Source organism: Temnothorax longispinosus, chromosome 9 (genome assembly GCF_030848805.1).
Source record: "Temnothorax longispinosus isolate EJ_2023e chromosome 9, Tlon_JGU_v1, whole genome shotgun sequence".
NCBI lineage: Eukaryota > Metazoa > Arthropoda > Insecta > Hymenoptera > Formicidae > Temnothorax > Temnothorax longispinosus.
In genome coordinates, this window is record NC_092366.1 from 9,730,960 (window position 1) to 9,751,031 (window position 20,072).

General features: G+C 35.0%; 1 protein-coding gene across 2 annotated transcripts; it reads right to left on the bottom strand.

The window, feature by feature from the left end:
- Positions 1–556: 556 nt before the first annotated feature.
- Positions 557–19,049, bottom strand: Yellow-b (L-dopachrome tautomerase yellow-b). 2 transcript variants are annotated; one of them, XM_071789219.1, is made up of 6 exons: positions 15,750–19,049; positions 8,627–8,904; positions 7,573–7,985; positions 7,114–7,291; positions 2,058–2,269; positions 557–1,627 (listed from the first exon to the last, which is right to left on the bottom strand). In XM_071789219.1, exons 2-6 carry the CDS (start codon positions 8,898–8,900, stop codon positions 1,289–1,291), a joined length of 1,416 nt encoding a protein of 471 aa, XP_071645320.1. In that variant the 5' UTR covers positions 8,901–8,904; positions 15,750–19,049; the 3' UTR covers positions 557–1,288. The 2 variants fall into 2 exon arrangements, with proteins under 2 accessions (XP_071645320.1, XP_071645318.1); XM_071789217.1 differs by lacking the exon at positions 15,750–19,049 and adding an exon at positions 13,617–14,283.
- Positions 19,050–20,072: the final 1,023 nt, after the last annotated feature.

Below are 20,072 nucleotides of genomic sequence, written 5' to 3' on the forward strand. Positions count from 1 at the left end.
TGGTATACAATTTGCGGATTAAGTAAATGGTAAGCTTGTATATATCCGCAAATCTACCATAAAGTCATTGTACAAGAATTATATTTACTCAAAACAATATTCTTGACATGTGTCAAAATATTTGAAAACTATTAGTAAGAAAATACTCTTGGTTAAAAGAAAACTTACTTAAACAAAGTAAAATAAAATAAGTAAGTGCTTTTCTTGGCTGTAGAATGATTATATTATTTTTCTGTGTGTACAAAAATATATTTAATCTTATAAAGGGAACGGTCGGAAGTATCCCTCACCGATTTTTATGGGCTTTAGATATGTTGTAGAGTGAGAGTATCAAAAAATAATTAGACTTATTGCATGATTATACTTCCATGATTATATGTAGGGTGTTTCCGGACATTTGCGACAAGCTTAAAGGGGTGCTAGACACTTCCGACCGTTCTCTGTTAGTAATCAAAATGTGACAAAGAGTGATATAATAAATTTAAGATTAGACTGTACAGAGCATTTCGTTAAAAAAAAAAGGAAGATAAAGAAATCATCACTGGATTGGAGATACTTCTTTTTTCTCATGGTATATATTATATTACATCTGACACGTAAATACAATGGCAGTTTTAGCGTGAGTAAATAACAATAGTATACTCGACGAAGGAGAGAAACGTTTCCTCGAGAGATAAACAAACGAGAAAACGAACGTCTAATCAAAAAACGCTTGTACTGTGCACGTGAAAGCTATCCAATTAATATGGGTCCATTATTCACTAGATCGCGATCTAAACAATTTGTACCAATCCTTTGTGTTTTTCTTTTTACTGCAATCTGAACTCTTCTAAAAATACATATATATTTGTAGTAATCAAATTATTATATAATTAGGATAATTACTAATACGCTACATTTTTCGGACTTTTAAAAGATAGGCTCAAGTGAAGCAATTGGATGATAAATAAGTTTCCGATAATAGGAATAATAGCTCTAATTTTGTAACCGCAGTTAAATAAATATCAGTTTTCCATATTTTTACGATAAGTGATAGTTCTATACATTATCGATAAAACTTTGTTTGGTCAATTCAGTTACTTCACTTCATTGAAGATTATTCTAAATTACGGAAATCATTTTATAAAAGAAATAATATTAATATATAATGAATATTCCATATCTTTCTTCTTCTCCCTTATCCTCTCGTCCTTTCTATCTCTATCTACATTTGCTCTTAATTTTACTTTTATCTTATCTCTAATTCTATTATTTTAATTCTCGTTCCCAAATTTTTCGTAGTCGCTTTTCAAACAAGAGCTTTGCTCAGGCATATCAATAACATCATGGTCGCGATCTCTGTCTTTACGAAACCGGCAGAGTTTCCGATCCTGGGCGTCAAGCTCATCGTGTGATCTCTGTGATCAATGTGATTATTGTGATCCATGTGATCTATGTGATCTCTGTGATCGTAAATCGACGTCGTGGAGTAAGGCGTAAACGATGTCGATCCGCAAACCGTACCTATGATGAGTTCCTGGGTCGACCCCATAAGTATCCTAAAGTTATAATCGTGCAGGTCCAACTGCGAGTACATGAAGACGGGCAGTCTGTCGGAGAGGATCCACAAGTTGCCATTTCGATCGACCTGTCGAGGTAAAAACGAGATTGCGATATGACAATCAGAAATTAATAATAAAACAAAAAACATAGAGAAAGAAATCATATTAATAAAATTAAAGTATCAAAGACGGTTTATTTAATTCGTAATTTCACGAATAATAAAAATACGGAGAACATAAGAATTACGTTTGCCAAATTATTGTTGAATTAATTAATCACATTTTTTTTTTTTTTTTTTTTTTTTTAAATAAAAATATAGCGGATAATTATTTTCAGTTATAACTAGATTATGAACGTAAAATTTTCCTATCGTGATTGCTTTGGCAACTCATAATGCGTGATGGCATATAATCTATTAAAGCTTGCGGTATATAATAATAAGTAATTATAATTAATGCAATAATTTATTATTGATTGAGTAATGGGCGTCAAGCTTTGATAGATTCGCGGTTTACCTTAAGATCGTTGGGAAATATCATGGTGACGTTATCCTGGTAAACGTAGCCCTGCTGCTGAACGGTGAATTTATTCTGCGGTCTCCAACAGGCGATGGCGTTTAGATTCGTAAGCGCGTAAAAGAGAATTCCGGTTTTCGGATCCAGGAAGCTGACGCTGCTCTGGCCGTTGGGTCCACGTGAGCCCAGCGTTTGGAATTCGTGGGACGTTTCTGTGACAAACGCGTGAAATGAGACTTTGACAAACACCTCCCGTAAAACATTCGTCCTTCGGATGACGTGTGAAATCCCAGGCTATATTTCATTTCTCTTTACTTTAAGCGATCTATTTCTTAAAATTCTTTAAGTTGACCCCGATAAAAACAGTCACGTCACATCCACGTCGAATCCACGTAATTTACGTGGACTACGTGGATGCAGATTTATCCACAAACTATCCACATAGATGCAACGTTCTTTTTTCATCACTACATCGAAGTCTTTTATCCTCGAAATATCAATGTAGATTCTCTGTGGATATATCTATTAAGAGATATGTACAGGGAATTTTTATCGACATTTCGAGGATAAAAGACTTCGATTAGTGATGAAAAAAAAACGTTGCATCCATGTGGATAGTTTGTGGATAAATCTACATCCACGTAATTTCTATTAAAGATTATAATTAATCAATAAAAGTATTATTATACTGCGTTTATATGGCAATGTCATAGCTTTTAATGGATAATCAATAGTGAATTATAATTTGATGCTGCAATTATACTTTGTATACTGCAGGTGGAATAAACTTGTATTGAATAAGATTTTGTATGCAATTGCCATGTCGATTGACACATTTTAGCCCTAGTCGGTGCATCAGCAATTTATGTTTCTGCATTATTTCTAAAGTTTCATTAACGAAAGGTTTCCTTATTTTTGTCTAGTGAGGTCCTTGTAAGGATTTGATAAGAATGTTTTAACTTTATAAATATACTTTTTTCATAAATATATTTACGAACACAAAATTTCATAATGAGCCGGCACTGGTTTCTGACATTCACCCGACATTAAGAAATATTATATCATATATCCAATTCAAAATTTTATTACTCTTTTTAAACTAAATTTGTTTCTTAAGATAATTTTTGAAAAATTATATATTTGCGCTGGTTATGACATATGTAGACTATATATAACGTTTACATCAAATTAAGAAGTAGTCTACCACGTAAGGCAGTTGGCTCACGATGCAGAGGTCCCGAGTTCAAATCCCACCAAGGTAAGTGTGTTTTTCAAATACGAAAAAATATTTATAATCATAGACTGCATCTTAAGAAACTTTAGTTAAAAAATAATAAAATTTCGAAATAAATAATTTTTTTTATGTCGGGTGAATAATTATTCAGTGAAATACGTGGATTTCACGTCAAATCGATGATCTCATCCACGTGGACTACAGTACCGTTCTTGAGCAGATTGTCCACTCGAATGTCCACGTGGATTCCACGATGCTAATCTACGTAGCAATAACGTGGATTTCACGTACTGTTTTTATCGGGACCTTCTCTTTGAAAGGTCGAGACGATAATTTCCGAATAATAGGAGATTAGTCATTTCTTTAGTTACTTACTCAAATAATACAATTAATTTTACTCCCTAGACTTAATTAAATTCCAGCAAATTTTAGGAGTTTAATTTTAATTTTAGTTAGTAAAACATTTAAAACTAATTGTTAAAAAGATACAAAATGTAGTGGAGCCGTCTGTTTTACCGGCATTTTTTGTCGTCACGTAGCGTCGTATTAATTTGACAGAATTAAAAATCCTTCTCCAGAATTGCAGTACATACATTAATGATTCGGGGGAACTCCGATTTTACATAGAAAACGAGAAAAAATTACGGAAATACAGATTTCCTTATCTACTTTTATCCCAATATGGCGTCTCGATATTGCGGCGCCCTTACAAAAAAGTATTACTAGCTGGTTAGTAATAAATACTTATTTTGTGTATTAATAATACTAAAATTAAGTATTTATTAGTACTTGAATCACTGTGATCCAAGTATTGCATAGTATTTTATTACTGGTCAGTAATTTATGAAAGTAGTATTTAATACAGGACGAGTATTGAATACTTAGTATTAAATTTCTGATGAGAAAGCATTTAATACTAGGTGAAAAATACTTGTGTAATAAATACTTGTGTTGAATTACTGATGAGTATTTCAATGTTAGTACTGAAGTACTGAACCAAGGATTCCATGTGTAATAAATCACTGGCCAGTATTTTAATATTAATACTCAAGTACTGAACTGAATATTCCATGTGAAATTAATCACTGACCAGTACTACAATTTGTATAGAAACATTATAATGGGTAATTCCTGATAATATTAAGGAAAAGAGATAAAAGTAAGGCACAAATACATTTTATATGAAGGTCTGTACTAATTCGTCGTGATAAAAGTGTACAAGTTTTGAAATATAGTACTGAGGATATCATTTAATATCCAATTCAAAATTTTATTACTCTTTTAAACTGAATTTGTTTCTTAAGATGATTTTTGAAAAATTATATATTTGCGCTGGTTATGACACATGTAGACTATATATAACACTTACATCAAATTAAGAAGTAGTCTACCACGTAAGGCAGTTGGCTCACGATCCAGAGGTCCCGAGTTCGATCCCACCAAGGTAAGTGTTTTTCAAATACGAGAAAATATTTATAATTATAGACTGCATCTTAAGAAACAAATTTAGTTATAAAATAGTAATAAAATTTCGAAAAAAAAATAATTTTTTTTTATGCCGGGTAAATATCGGAAATCGAAATATCGGTGAGTAATTCAATACTAAGCACCAGTAGTTCTGTGTAGTATTAATCACTACCTATAATATTTATCACTACCAGTATTTTCCCAGTATTTCCCAAATAAATATTGACAGTATTAAATCACTGAGATTTTAAGTATTTAGTCAGTAATACTTTTCTGTAAGGGCGAGCTCAGTCACAAGATCAGCTCGTCACAAGATGTATTTCATATAAGAAATATACTATTGGTACGAACGCGAAAAGTTCCCCCGAATTGCACAACAAGAAAAACATCGATAAACCCCCCAAATCAAGATTTGGAAGCGTAATATAAAATAAGTATGATGTCGATGTGCATCGTGCGTATGTGTGCGTGCAATATGCAGCGTGCTATCCTTGTCTATATCTTTGTCTATACCAGGACAGATATAGTCGATAACATAGAAAATGGTAATTTTGTCGGTTATACAGCTCCAGCATCACATTAAACACGTGAACATCATCTTATATATTATAAATAATTTTTTAATGTCTTTAAGATAAATTTACTAATAAATAAAGAGCTTAGAGTCACAATAACAAGGTGTTTGTGTTAAAATATTATATTAAAATTAAAATTTACAAACTTCTGTTATTAGATAATGTTCAGTGTAATAAAAGTAATTTAATAACAAAAAATAAAGTTGACAAATAGGCATAGTTCGCTCTAAGTATTCATCGCAAACCCGTAGATCATATTAAAGGCAGCAATCCTAGTCTGATCTTATATTTAAGATCGTTTTAAGTGTGGTTAAAATTAGTCTTAAGACTTCATCTATAGCTACAATGAAATGACTATAGCGGGATAGTACTTATATATGAATACCGGCCTAAATAATGAGTAGGCAACAGATTCAAAACCGGAAGGTACTCATCAGACAGAAGTTCGGCATCATTCTATTTGTTTAATACGGCGATTTGATCTTTGATATGTATCATTTCGGTGATTGTTCATTTCAGGACTGGAAAACCTAATAATATTATCCGTGTGAAAGAAGGTTCTTGGTTTAAAATCTGAACATCCTCCCAATTAAAATCGTGGTTAGCATCTAATAAATGGAAGAAAATGATGAATCCCTTTCTACTCAACTTTCATTTGCTGAATACCTTCCGGTTTTGAATTCGTTTCTCATTCATTAGCATCATATGTTCCTATACGCTTCCTTATTTCCCCTCTTTTCCTTCCCTCTTTATGTAAGAACACGTTCTCTCGTGTCTATCTGTCAATATTGTTCTGGCTTTTAATAACATGAGTTGCAGTCTTATAACATAATACTGTACAGAAAATATTTGAGAGCCTCATTTCACAACTCTTACATACATATGTACACTCAAAAAAATTATTTGCAAGAACATAAATTTCTGTGAATTTAATTTCCACAATTCAAAGAAGTATTACGTAGGCTCGAGAAAATACTTTAAACTCAGAACAATGTTTTCTTAAATCTATCCAATACTTCTTTGAATTAAGGAAACTAAATTCAAAGAAATCTATTTTCTTGCAAATAATAAATTTTTGTTCAATGTATTCATCATAATTATCTTTTACTTTTAATTTTGATTATATACGTTAATATTAGTAAACCTTTTTTTATATAATTACAATTTTTACTATGTCACTTCCACATTAAAGAAACACGATTTACGTTTATTGTTTTAGTATGATCTACGAGTTTGCGATGAACATTTAATGTATATACGTATTTGTAAACTATATTTTTTTATTATTTACGGGTTTCAGTTGTTAAATTACTTTTAATATACCAAAGATGTTGTGACTTTCAGCCCCTTATTTGATTTATTAATTGTTGTGCCTTTTTGTATTTATATTCTTAAAATGTGTAAAAAAACTTGTTCAACTTTTTTTTTTAATTTATATTTCTAAAGAATTCTAGAATCTGAATAATTAATTATATGGCTCTGATAATATATAGCTCCCTAAAGTATTTAATTCACAAATATTTAAACGTACTCACTGCATTAAAATATATAAAACAGAAATCAATACAAATAAAACAGAAAGGTCTTTTTAAATCAAATTACGAAACCAAAACGACTAAAGATCTTCGGATGTGACCGGCAGTTACTAAAGTTCTTCTTAGGAAGAGGCAAATCGCACGTGAAATAAAGTATAATAGGAGCTCGTTGCTCGACAGTCAAAGGATTGTGTTTATCATCCTTCTTTTGCAAGCGCGTGTGATGTTATTTTTTAAAAACATACCCGCAGCACTGGCACGCTGAGGATCGCGCAATAACCTTGTACTGACGGAAAATTCCATGCCGCTGGAGAGTGGATGATAGTACATGGTGCTGTAACCATCACCAGTCGGCGCGAGAGCCATTCCGAACAGGCCGTCATTCCATTGGAACGATATTCCCGACACCTTGAAATCTCCGCCCTGAGAAAGACAACACACCATTTGAGCTCGCTGTGAAACTTCGCTCAGACAATGCGTTTATCTCAATTTATCAAAGATTTTTGCCCATTGTATATCAATAAGTATTCTTAATTAATGAATTACATGTAGAACTAATAAATTTACTGCGACTAGCGTAATTGAAGATTATCAAAATTAATAGTTATTTATGCATAATCGTTAGCTTCGCGTCAACGTATTTTGAACAGATCGGAAAGAAATAAACCGAAAGACAAACGCGTGCATTTTTGAACTCCACCGACCATCGGATCCGGATGGAAAGAGTGATGCTTGACGAGCCAGGACTTGCGAAGATTCCAGGAGTAGACGACGAGACCCGGGCCGCCCAGATCGCCCAGGTAGCCGTACGAGTCCTCGCACGAGTAATCTTCGACGGCGATGTTGGCGAACAGGGAATCGGCGGTCCTCTGGTCGGACGGTATCACGTATTTGCGCAGCATACGATCGGTCGCCAGGTCGTAGACGATCAACGCAGGCGGCGCCTGCTGCTCGGGGTTGCCCAGGATGTCCGTCAGCCCCGTGTCCAGGATCCAGAGCCGGTTGCAACGGTCGGCGCGCACGCGAAACGTCGAGACGATCTCCGGCACGCCGGCGGCGCCGTATTGATGGGCCTCCCAGGAAGGATACGGGATTAAGGGTGGCGACTCGCGCGTGTCTGAAAGCCAACGAGCTCTGATACAACCAATGACGACCCCCGGAGAAAAGGAAAGAGATTTGTCAATCAAGTTCCGTTTGTCTTCCTTTCGATTTAAAATTTTTTGAAAATTTTCGCGTGCAGATTTATTTCTAATAATTAGCAGTTATATATATAATACGAGTCGATGGAAAAATAATTTAACAGACATCATCAGAGAATTGGAAAAAAATAACAAAGAGTATTTAAATCTGTTTATATTTATGAGAAAAATATTATTAACCCTTAAAATCTACATGGTCCTTATATGGACCTCGCATATGGACTTTTGATCGCGTATAAAGCTGGATCTAATCAATCAATTAATCTTAAAGAATTATATATGAAATAGGGGTAGAAAAGATTGGAGAATATAATAGAATTAGAAAAGTTGCCAATGATTAATATTAAATTGTCTAAAAACATCAATTTTTGAAGAGTTTCAAGTGGTTGAGACTTGAGATGTTGTCTTTAAAGGTTAATATAAATATAATTAAAATTATTAATGATTCCTCGAACATTTGTCATAAAATTGTAAATTATATCATGTTAGACGAGTAATTACGCTATTTCTCAGGGCTTTTTGAGCAGGTAATTGTAATTTTGAGAATAAGACTAATCACCGTTGAGCCAAATGTAATTGAGACTGGCGGCAACTCCCTGCCTCCATCTCGGCACCGTAATGAAGAGCCGATCGCCGACCACCTCCAGACCCAAGGGTAGGTTGTCCTCCTGCTTGTAATCCGGGAAGAGCCTCTTAATGTCGTTGTTCGGCCACTCGTAATCGATCTGCTTCCATCGGTAAGCGACCCGCAGCTTGCCGATCGCGCCGTCCAGCAGGACGATCAGAAACGCGGCTGCGACGACGATCGACGACGCCCGGCACCGCATTGTCATTACTCTGATAAGAATATCGTACGCAATTTACCTCGTTATAAATCTAGATCGTTCCTTAAGAAAAATTAATATTTCCAGTTTGTTTAAAGTTTCCTCGAATTGAAATTAAATCTGACATTTTTTTTATTAAGTTTAATTTAGATGTAAATAACGTTTAATAATTAAATTTAATATTAATTTAAGCTCGCGAGTTGGGATTTTGTACATTGCTACTCATTATTAATGTCTATATTTAGTTACTACTTTTATGCAGGCATAAATAAGAATCCTGAAGGAGATAGATCGCGATTGCATTTCCAGTTTTTCCTTGAAAGCCGACGGCCTTCGCGGTACATAGTTACCGCGACTCGCTAATAATTAATACGCACGCGTGACTAATTGTGAAGTCGCGGAAATGAGGTCTGTCTATCAACGCCCACACGTGTGAAAGACAATCGTTTGCGAAACGAAAATGAATAATAAATGATGAGCAATCAATAATGGTGAGTGTGAATTTAATATTTTTTCTAGCTCGTTTATTGTCCAAAATAAATGTTTCAATTTAAAATGTAAATAAGCATGTTAAAATTTCAATAAATTTCATGTATTTTAATAATACGCAACATAGATGCTGAGGAATTTTTTGGTTGGCCTGTCAGATATATGCTGACGATAAAATATTATCGCATTATATTATATTTTATTTTTATTATATTCGAATCTTTTACGTCACAATTAATTATTTTCATTTATTCAATTCAATTCACGACTTATACTTGTTCAATTTATTATTTAAAACTTAACTTTCAAGTTTATAACTTCAAAATTTTTTTATCTTGCGATTTTTATTATTTAAAATATAAATTTTTACATAACAATATTTGATTTATTTTCTACTTCACGCAGGAATATCTTGTTTTATTGTAGCAAGAAGAATCCGCAAAGTAATCAAAAGAGAATCAACATAGTAATCTCGCATGTGTTTCACAAATGTCTTGGCTCTTTTATATCATTTCAATGACATAACGGGTCGTGAAAAGAACGGTACTGGAGTCGGTGCTTACAGAAATTGGGCGGTTTCCAAGGTTTTTATTCTCCAAGCATATGATGAATGAGTACGAAGAAACATATTAAACCGAAGCGTGATCATTGAAAAAACTTTTCTGAGACAAATCGTCCAATCTTTATCGCGTGATTATTCGTCATCAAATTTTAATTTCTTTCATCGATAAGGTGAAAGGTCAGAAAAACCTTAATCAATATCAGAAGTCAAAAGTAAAATGAATTAAAATAAATTCAGAATTAAGTTCTTCCGACGAAACATTAATAATTATTCTTTAATTAATTAAATCTAGATATTATTAAGAGGTCATGCCTAGTTGGAAGGGCATGATTTTCGGGGATTTTTATAAGAAAGTCAATTTATTTTTTCTTACAACAAAAAGTTGATATCAAAAGTACATATATTGAACAATATTCAGAATTTTTTTCGTTGAAAAATATTGCAAATTAAGGAAGTGACGGCCACGCCTAATTTTTCAGAGGTGTCGTGCGGTGACCACGGTAACTCCAAGCCAAATCATCTGAAATTAAAAAACCAAAAAGATTCTGTTAATATATGAATATATCTTGTTCGTGAACAAAGGATTTTTTGAAAAAATAATTTTTGACAAAATGGCGGCCGTTTTAAGGAAAAACGCAATTATTCGGGCTCTTAATTTTTCGTTTTTTTTTAATAAAAAAAGTTTTTATTAAAAAAAAACCTCCTTCGTTCACGAACAAGATATATTCATATATTAACAGAATCTTTTTGGTTTTTTAATTTCAGATGATTTGGCTTGGAGTTATCGTGGTCACCGCACGACACCTCTGAAAAATCAGGAGTGGCCGTCACTTCCTTAATTTGCAATATTTTTCAACGAAAAAAATTCTGAATGTTGTTCAATATATGTACTTTTGATATCAACTTTTTGTTGTAAGAAAAAATAAATTGACTTTCTTATAAAAATCCCCGAAAATCATGCACTTCCAACTAGGCATGACCCCTTAAATAATTACTTGTGTCAATCAGAAAAGTTAATATTGCTTGATTATTCCAGAAGCTTAATTTATGGAAATTCCTAAATCAACTGAAAACTATATTAACGTATCCCACTTAATTAAAGGAGCATTTACTCGAAGCTGATTTAAACAAAACATTTAATAATTTCTTAAAATTTTGTTTGCAGAAATAATTTTTAAATATGATCTCAGAAAGTATAATTTCCATGCGGATATTTTATAAATGGTTTTCAAAAACTCAAGTCGCTATAATATCCTAATACCTGTGGTGCATTATTATACAAACAAGAAAACTAACGCAAGAATAATCTAAGAGTGCCAACATGGTATATTTACACTCCAAGAACTGATAATTCGCTATCGCATTTGTCATCAGTCGAGTGATTGCTGGAGAATCGTCGAAGGTCATTGCTGATCCGTTAGCAGTTTTTTCATAGAACGTCATTTGTAATTTTAAGTAACGTTTCTTAACTGAGACTCGTTCAAGCGCATCTTTATAATTCAACATCACTAGAGAAGCGTACGTGTTTACTAGCGACTAAAATTAAAGATTGGTAATTGAAATTAAAATTAAAATTAGGAATTAACAATAAGAACGAGAAGTTTTTAATTTAAAAGCCGAAATTACATAAAATATAATATAATCTTAAATGCTGTCACAATATTACGCAATTATGAGCATGCGATAAATTAATTAATAAGCATCATAAATTACAAATCAAAATATTTCAATTTCTTCATATAAATAAATGCAATATTTTTAATTTTTTGTTTGAATAGTGATTTTTTAAAACTCTTCGTCTCCTCTTGAACTGTTCGATCTTTCATAATTAATAGCGACAAATTTACATACAAAAGAAATGTTTGCAAAACGAGATAAAAAACATTCGCATGACGAAATGATAAATTTTAATCGCCGACGTTATTCGCCATGAAAATTCAATGTTCTGTCTCTCGCGAGAGGAGAGCTGCAATTTTGTTTTAGTGGAACGTACAGAATCGCCGCGACAGATTTTCTATGTTTAACAAGCGTCTCGTAACACGGTTAACGGAAAAATAGAAAGCAATCGATTTTTCGACCGCTTTACATTCGACCTGCTAAATGATACAGCAACCGCGCTCTCATGCCCGATACATATGTATGTTATTTCATACCGGAGAGTTACCTACATACCCAGCCTTGTACGCAACTCCGTATAATTTACACCGTGCATTATATCAGTACGTTCCATCTGAAATTCATTCAGCTATTCAGTCGACCGGATATTTCCAAATACCAAATACATCCAATCGATAACGATAACGTTATATGCGTAACAGACTCTCGCGTCGTTAAATCCTTTTTTTTTCATACAATACCACTATCTTTGCATATCGATCTGTTCATAAATTATTAAATTATTAACAAATATTCGTCGGTTTATGTAAACCGAATTACATGTTGTTTATCGTATTGTTGTACCGCCGGTAAAAATTTAATGCTGACATTAATCTCTCTCACAGTTAATCGACACTAACGATTACGATTACAATCGTTCGCGGCTGCGTGAAGTTTTTTTTTAGCACAATTGCAATTTTCTCAGATTATCGCAGATTGCTCCGCGGCGAGGAAAAAAAACACGCACGTATCGAAACGCGGTTTCGCGTCGCTTGAGTTTCGCTTCAAATTGCACGCGCGATTTCTGCCTCGAGTAGAAAGTACGGCTAGAAGCTAATGGCACAGCCTTGTAGGTCAAAATGCTTGCGACCAAATGGAACGAAGTTTTCTGTCAAGTCAACAAGAGTTTCCACGTACAATTAACTGGTCTCGCACGGATTTTTACGGGCGCGAACTTTCGCGCGATTTTTGACCGTCAGGCGGCTTTGCGGAACCGCATTCCGCCCCCGCGTAGACACTTTATCTCGCCAACTAAATATGCCAATCAAACTCGTTTCATTCCTCGACGGAAACGGAGCCGATCGAAAAGCGGCGACCTGTCTATCGAATAAAAAAACGGCAAAGTTCCCGAGTCCGAAATTCACTAAAATAGTTTGTTCAGGAGGTCCAGTCACTTTTAGATAAATAATTAGAACGATAGAAAAAATGGTGAACAGTAATGAGATAATAATGGAAATTAATAAATATTTTCAAAATTTATGTAAATAAAATTGAAGATCATCCTGAGATAATCTTTTTCTTCGTCAGTAATAATTAAACCGTATCCTTTATTGAAGATTCTATTTTAAATATTAATTCGATGCAAATACTTATCATGGGTTTAATTACGCAACAGGGTTACGTAATATATTATATATTGTGAAGGATATATATATTTTTAGCTTGTAAGCAACTTTTAGACATCCTTCACTGTTAAAAATTCGTAGTGTCAAATTATATTCATCATACACTAAACCAATGGAGTTAGAATAATAAATTTCAACACACATGGTAGTTAAAAATAACAAAATGTTGATTAACTCAAGGTATTTGTTCAAATTTCATTCTTTAATATTTAACATCAAACACTCTTTTTAAGCTCATTTTTTCACACTCTTCAAATATCTTTGGCAGATCTCTTGCGTGCGTACTTTTGCAGTGTTTCACGAGCGTTGTTAAGTTCGTAATTTTACATTTATTGACGCTTCGGAGGAAATCCACGTGGCACAGAAGGGGAGGAAGTATTAATAAATATTTACACTTGATCCGCTCGATCCTGGGTGACCACTACACCTCGAACGTTTCTTCCGCGAGTGAGAACGGCGCGACAGGTCGGACCACGCGCACCGGTTAAGCGCGACAAACTGGGAATTGGACGGCGTGGCGGCGTGAATCTGGCCGGTGCGGTGCCGCGCTCGGCTTTTCCTGGGGTACGGCCGTACGGTACCGTTGGAGATCCGGTCGGCCAACCTGTCGGCCACGTCCGTCGATTCGCCGCGACAAAGAATCGCGCGGGGGAAGAAGAGGGAAGTGCCGAGCCTATATTATAGCCTATATATTGAGTTAACGAGCGAGGACAAGCGGCGATCGCGAAGAAATATAGGTGATCGAAAATGCAATCCGCAGTATAACGGCGGTAATTGTCACTTATGACTCCTTGAGATATCTTAGGGTTGACACCTTTGGAAATTTCATTGATCCAGTTAACGCGCGAGGACAGCGAGTGAGAATAATCGCAAAAAAGTCTATCGAAGGATAGTGAGATCTACTGTACGTAATTGGAATTGTCTACGAAATGCCTCAGAAGTAGATAAGGTTTCCTCGGCTTTTGAAAAGCAAAATCCATTAAAAAGTGCACTGTTAAAATCATAGAATCAAATTATATTCAAATTATATTGGAGTCATTTTTAATCATTCTTTAGGTCGCCATTTGTTCTTGCTCAATATGTCAAATATATTAATTTAACTAAACGAATGAAGTTAAAATAATACTGTTTTGTTATTTAACTCAAGGTATATTGATTTAAATTTTATCCTTTAATATTTAATAGTGTGACAAAAATATACATAAATCGCCTTTTTAGATTATAAAATATTTCGAATAATTAAATAACTCAACAATCTTGGAAAAATGATAAAACTGCTTCTGTAAATAACACGAGTTATATTAATGGCATTCCATTTATTACATTATATGTTTAGAAGAATGACGTTTACAACAATACATCAATAAGTAAAATATATTATCGTATTATTCTTCAGTGACAAATAAAGACAAAAAATAACGTAGACATAACAACGGATCCTCCAATAGATTACACAACCTTATTATTATCTATAATTGCATTGTTGCAAACTAATTACAATTAAATTAATCTCGTCCGAAGCCAACCAAGCTTATACTTTCTCTTCGGTATCACTACCGCTACGCTTTATTTGCTACTTAATAAAAAAAACAAAATCGCCGTTAAAGCAAGTGGACAAACGACAAAGTTAATAAAAAAAAATAAATAAATAAAACGAAAGGCAACGATTTGGAGAACGCGACTCAGGAAATTCTCCAGTTGCGAGTCACAATGCCCGTCGCCTTCTCATCCGGGTGAGCGAGTCCGCGGACGATTATTATCCAAGCGCACAATGAAGAAAACGTCGTCGCCGTGAGATTAGCGCGTTATTTGCATCTCGATGCGAAGCGCGCGCGCGAGAAGGGAACGAGGATCTCTGTCCTATTGCTCGTGGCTCGGCTGAGCATTTTTCTAGCCTTTTCAGCATCGCGCAATATCTCTCCCGAGCTCTATAGCGTTGCTACTCTCGCGGGAGTGTTACGCGTTTTCGAGGTCGATTGGCGGTGTATTACACCTGGCTTTCACTTTCGTGATTGTCAGTGCCGTACGACCGTCGTCGCTAGCGTCGTCTCCGCTCGTGCATAGAACGTCTAGGCCTGTGCACTATGCTGCAAGAAAGAAAAAGAGATAAAACTAATTTGGAACTCGAGAGATAAAAGTTAGCCAGTCAGCCTCAATGGCGAATTTGCTTGTTAACCTCGTTAACCTCGATGATCGCATCTCGCGATTATCAGCGGTACATGACTCAATTAACTTGTTTTTGGATCGTTTAGCTCTTTTGTTTAACATGTTTAATGACTTCTAAATAAATTCCCGAGCTAAATAAAATTCTAAATTATCGGTTTTCTATTTTAATCACCGGAAATATTTATTTAAAACAACAAAGCTGGCTCGCTCGTTGACACACATTGCATATCTCGTACATATTCATCGTATTACAATTCAAAAAATTTATAATTAATTTGAATAATTAACAATATCGATTGGACGATTTCTCTCTCTGTGCTAGAAACATTAAATTTTATAATACTTAGTTTCTTCTCTTACATCGGGCGCAGATGCCAGGTTGCGGGTTAAACAACGCTCGGCACTGTGTCGATTAGCTCGTCCTGCCGTTCACCGTTGATCGATCGGTTCACCTATTCACCTGGATTCATCCTCTGTAAGTTTGAAGACCTTGCTCTTCCTTTCGTCTCGTTTTCCTCCCCGTCTAATCCTTTATTAGTGTAGCGAGATTGAAAACTTCCTTCGATCTCTTTGTCAATTTAATCCCTGAAGCTTTACAAAACATTTTCTAATTGTTCCTCATTTTTGCGTCATTTGAGAAGTGTTGTGAAGCGTAGTTCAATCAGCTTCGGCTTCTGATCAACCTGAAAAAGGTCTAAGCTTTCGAAAGTCGGCCGCGCAAGTCCTTATCAGCAACACCCGGAAGACGTGCCCGCATATTTCAATCGCGCAATTTACGGCGCCCAATTCTTTCGGGTCGATTAAATAATCCCGATAAAGACTGCCGCAAGCAAAGCTCGTTTTAGACCAACAACCGGCTCGCCTCTGGATGATAAACATTAATCAAAACGTTCAATCAGCGGAAAAGCAGCTCTTTCCTCCGGCGTGTAATTAGCGTTCTCAATTCTCAATGTCGTCGCATTTGTAATTTTAACAATGTCTTCGCCAAAAGATATAGTGCAGATAAATATGACTTTATAAAAACAAAATTAATAAAACAAAATAAATATTTAGGTATCAATAAAGAATTAATCATATAATAAAAAAAATTCATGACGCAAAAAAATATATTTCCTTTAAAAATAAATTGTAAAAATAATCTTACAAAATCTCGCAGATTGTCTGCGTGTGTAAAACTAATTATTTATAATTAAAGACAATAATAGTATATTATTTTAAAATATTGTTGAAAGCGAAAATTGTCAAACCAGTTTAATTTAAAAAAAGAGAAATTTCGACGGTCTTATGTAATATTTATCGATAATCTTAAGAAACCTCGAAAGAGCTCCCATAAAACATATCGCGATAATGAAGTTATGAGGCTCTAACTATTGCATTCTCGCGTTCATCGTTTATTATCGCATCTTACGATACGAGCGAACGACCGCTGATGAATGAAAAATACAACAGTTTCGCTCATACTACAGTCCATTCACATTATGCGATTATACTATCGTGAATGTCGACCTCGGCGATACGTATATAGGGCTGAAACCGGATATCCTTTTAACTGCAGAGGAAGGGGTCACCGAATTACACCGTACGCCCAACGACATGCGATCCAGCTGTTGCGTTTCGAGAAACAAAGAAAAATTCGTCGGCCTAGATATCGCGCGGGCAGATCGATGCACAGACCTATGTGGCGAAGCACCTATCGATTGGCAGAAAAGGCAGCATGGCATTTGACTTTCGAACTATGCCATCGGTATTCGCAGGAGTGTCTGCAATTCGCTCTTGTCCATGGCTGAACGTCGCATCAGTCGACTAATTTTCTGATAGTTTATTCCTAAACCATCTCTCGAACTAACGCTTTACCAACAATGTACATTATGCAAGACACGATGGTTTGAAAGTAAAACTTCGATTATCGATTCTATCGAGACGAGAAAAATTGCAAAATTATTTACTCGTACCTGCCTATCAACTTGTACCTGCAATCATTTGAGCGTTAGATACTTCTTGTTTACAACGTTCATGATTTTTCTGTGCGGATTTTTTTGCGGATTACAACTAAACTTTTCACGTAGAGTAACGCGCGATACATTGTCAATAAGATTTCTGCTGGTCGACAGAAATGAAAATCATCCCATAAATTTCCATAATCGCAGAAATTATTTTCCGACGAGAAAGGAAGGGAAATGAACGCGAAAGCGATGAGAAACCGCGGGCCTCATAGAAAGTTACCGCTGAACCACTTTCGCAGGAGAGATTATCTAGTTAAGTTATATCAAGTCGAGTTATCAGAGCGATCTTTTTTCCCTGAGCCTCGTAAGAGGTCCCGCGCGAACTACGCAGGCTTGATTTAATTATAGCTCCATTCGCGCGAGACGATAAATCCGTCATTGTTTTTCTCAATCCAATTCAATTCTCATAATTACGAGTCTTACGTAATGCAGTCTTCGACTTGATTCGATTCTCTTACTTTAATTAACTTAATTTAATTTATTCTACTTAATAACGAATTTAATTCGATCGTTCTTTAATCGCAAACTAAATTCAACTTATTCTATTCAATTTAAATATAATTCTATTTTTTTTTTATTTGTTCAATTCAGTTCACTCAATTGTGGATCTAATCTGACTTATTCAATTAGATTCCACTTGTTACGCTAGGACTACATTTAACACCGGTGCGGTGGAACACTCTCTTATGGTCAAGGATCACGTAGAAAATAAAATAGACGAACGTTGTTACGCTCGAAGTCACAGCCTGATTCCTTCTAAAATCTTTTCACTTCGATCAACCTCTATTTTTCTTTTCTCCCCTCCGTCTCTTTCAATCGATTTGCCGCGACTTCGATCGCAAAAACGCTCGGTGTTCTTTCTCGTTCGAATTGATTTTATTGATCAGTCTGAATGGATACACACACTCGTGTCACTTCGCTACTTTTTTTTCTCATATCCCTCTCTTTCTTTTCCTCGATCATTATTGTCCGTTCTGCTCGTAACGCAGTCGGCTGAAAACAACAAGGTTGTAGAAGGATAGAAAGCTACGTCTAGAGCCCCCGCGGTCGGTCCTTGCTTCGGAAATAAAGGCGACGAGCAGGAACGAGAGACTTTCGTCTCTTTCCTTGGATCCGCAAAATCGCCCTCCTCTCGCTAAACGAACGCGAAAAGTCGGCCTCGCTTTCTCGCAAAGCGCCTTCTTTTTTCTTTCAGCACGTCCAAGTTAAAGTGGCCGTTGAAATTGCGCGTAAATCGGCTCTCTAATACATCGTTGTGTTTATTAAGCGATGTTGGCTAAGCGGCTTAGAACATCGCGCCGTTAAATGCCTAAGTGAGCACGCGATAAAACACCTCGGCGACGCATCGTTAAACTCTTGCAACGGAAAATTTATGCACGCGATTCGCGCGGATCTCACCGACAAGCAAAACAGCTGAAACATTAATATCAAATTTGCTGGAATTATACTTCCTAATAAATTATGAAATTGTTACTTGGGTTATGAAAAATTATATTGAAATAAAATCGCGATAGATAAAAATTCATTCGAGAATAAAAATATTAAAATAGTGGTATATATATTGATTTTATCTCAATTTCCTCTTAATTATTCTACAGCAAAGTAGATGTGATTACGAAAGTCGTAACAAGAATAGAAACTCATCCAAGTAAAAAAATAAAAACAATTTTTATTTATTTTAATCTCGCTATAAAATGACAGCCGATCATTACGATACCCTGAGACGACGAGGGAGAGAGACGTTGGAATGATCCCGAACAGGCGCGTTTTATTCCCGAATGGACCGAGCCGCGGGATAATAGTATTAGGATGACAAAGAGCGACCGTGTTACCGGTTCGTCGAGCAAAAGCGATCCCCACGAGAGCGAATATCGTGCATCCGCTGTCACCAAGTGTAAAGACATTATTAGCGTAAAGGGGGACGTAAGGATATTAAAAAGGGAACGGGGGCAGGGAGGCGAGGTCCTTGCGCGCGAGCGCAAGGGATACAGGACGATATCGGTATACACATATAATATATATATGATATATATATATATATATATATATATATATATATATATATATATATATAGAAAGAGAACCAGCTAAGCATTCTACGATACGATCGAACTGTCGAAAACGAGAGCCGCCAAATTTTGCCGTCAATTCGAGGAGAAAAAAAAAAGAGTGAAATTTCGAGTGCAGGCAATTTTGAAAACATTCACGATTATTCGACGGTACAGCCGCAGAGTTGCAATTATGCATTATTAATCCTTTCGACACTTTAGAGACAATGCGGTAAATAAAGTAATAAAAAAATATATGGCAAATTTTAAAAAATTAATAATTTAGAAATTAAATTAATAATTTTTTGAGTTACGAAATGATGATAATAATATTACAGAAATGCTATAATTAATAATTGCCAGGTCACTAGCCCAGAAAAATATTTTTAACCATTGATTAGGGATTTAATATCTTCATCTCAATATAAACTTTCTTAGATCTTTTCATTTGATCGTATTTTGAAAAATGCTTCTTCTTCCTAGAAGATTAATAAAATAAAAATAACTAAATAAATGTAACGTTCGAATAAGAACAGCGGTAAATAAAATAAAAACTATATTCCCTCTCTTTAGAATTTAAATATTAGTTCTAGAGATTTGAAAAAAGATTCGGACTCCACTAGACAGAAGTT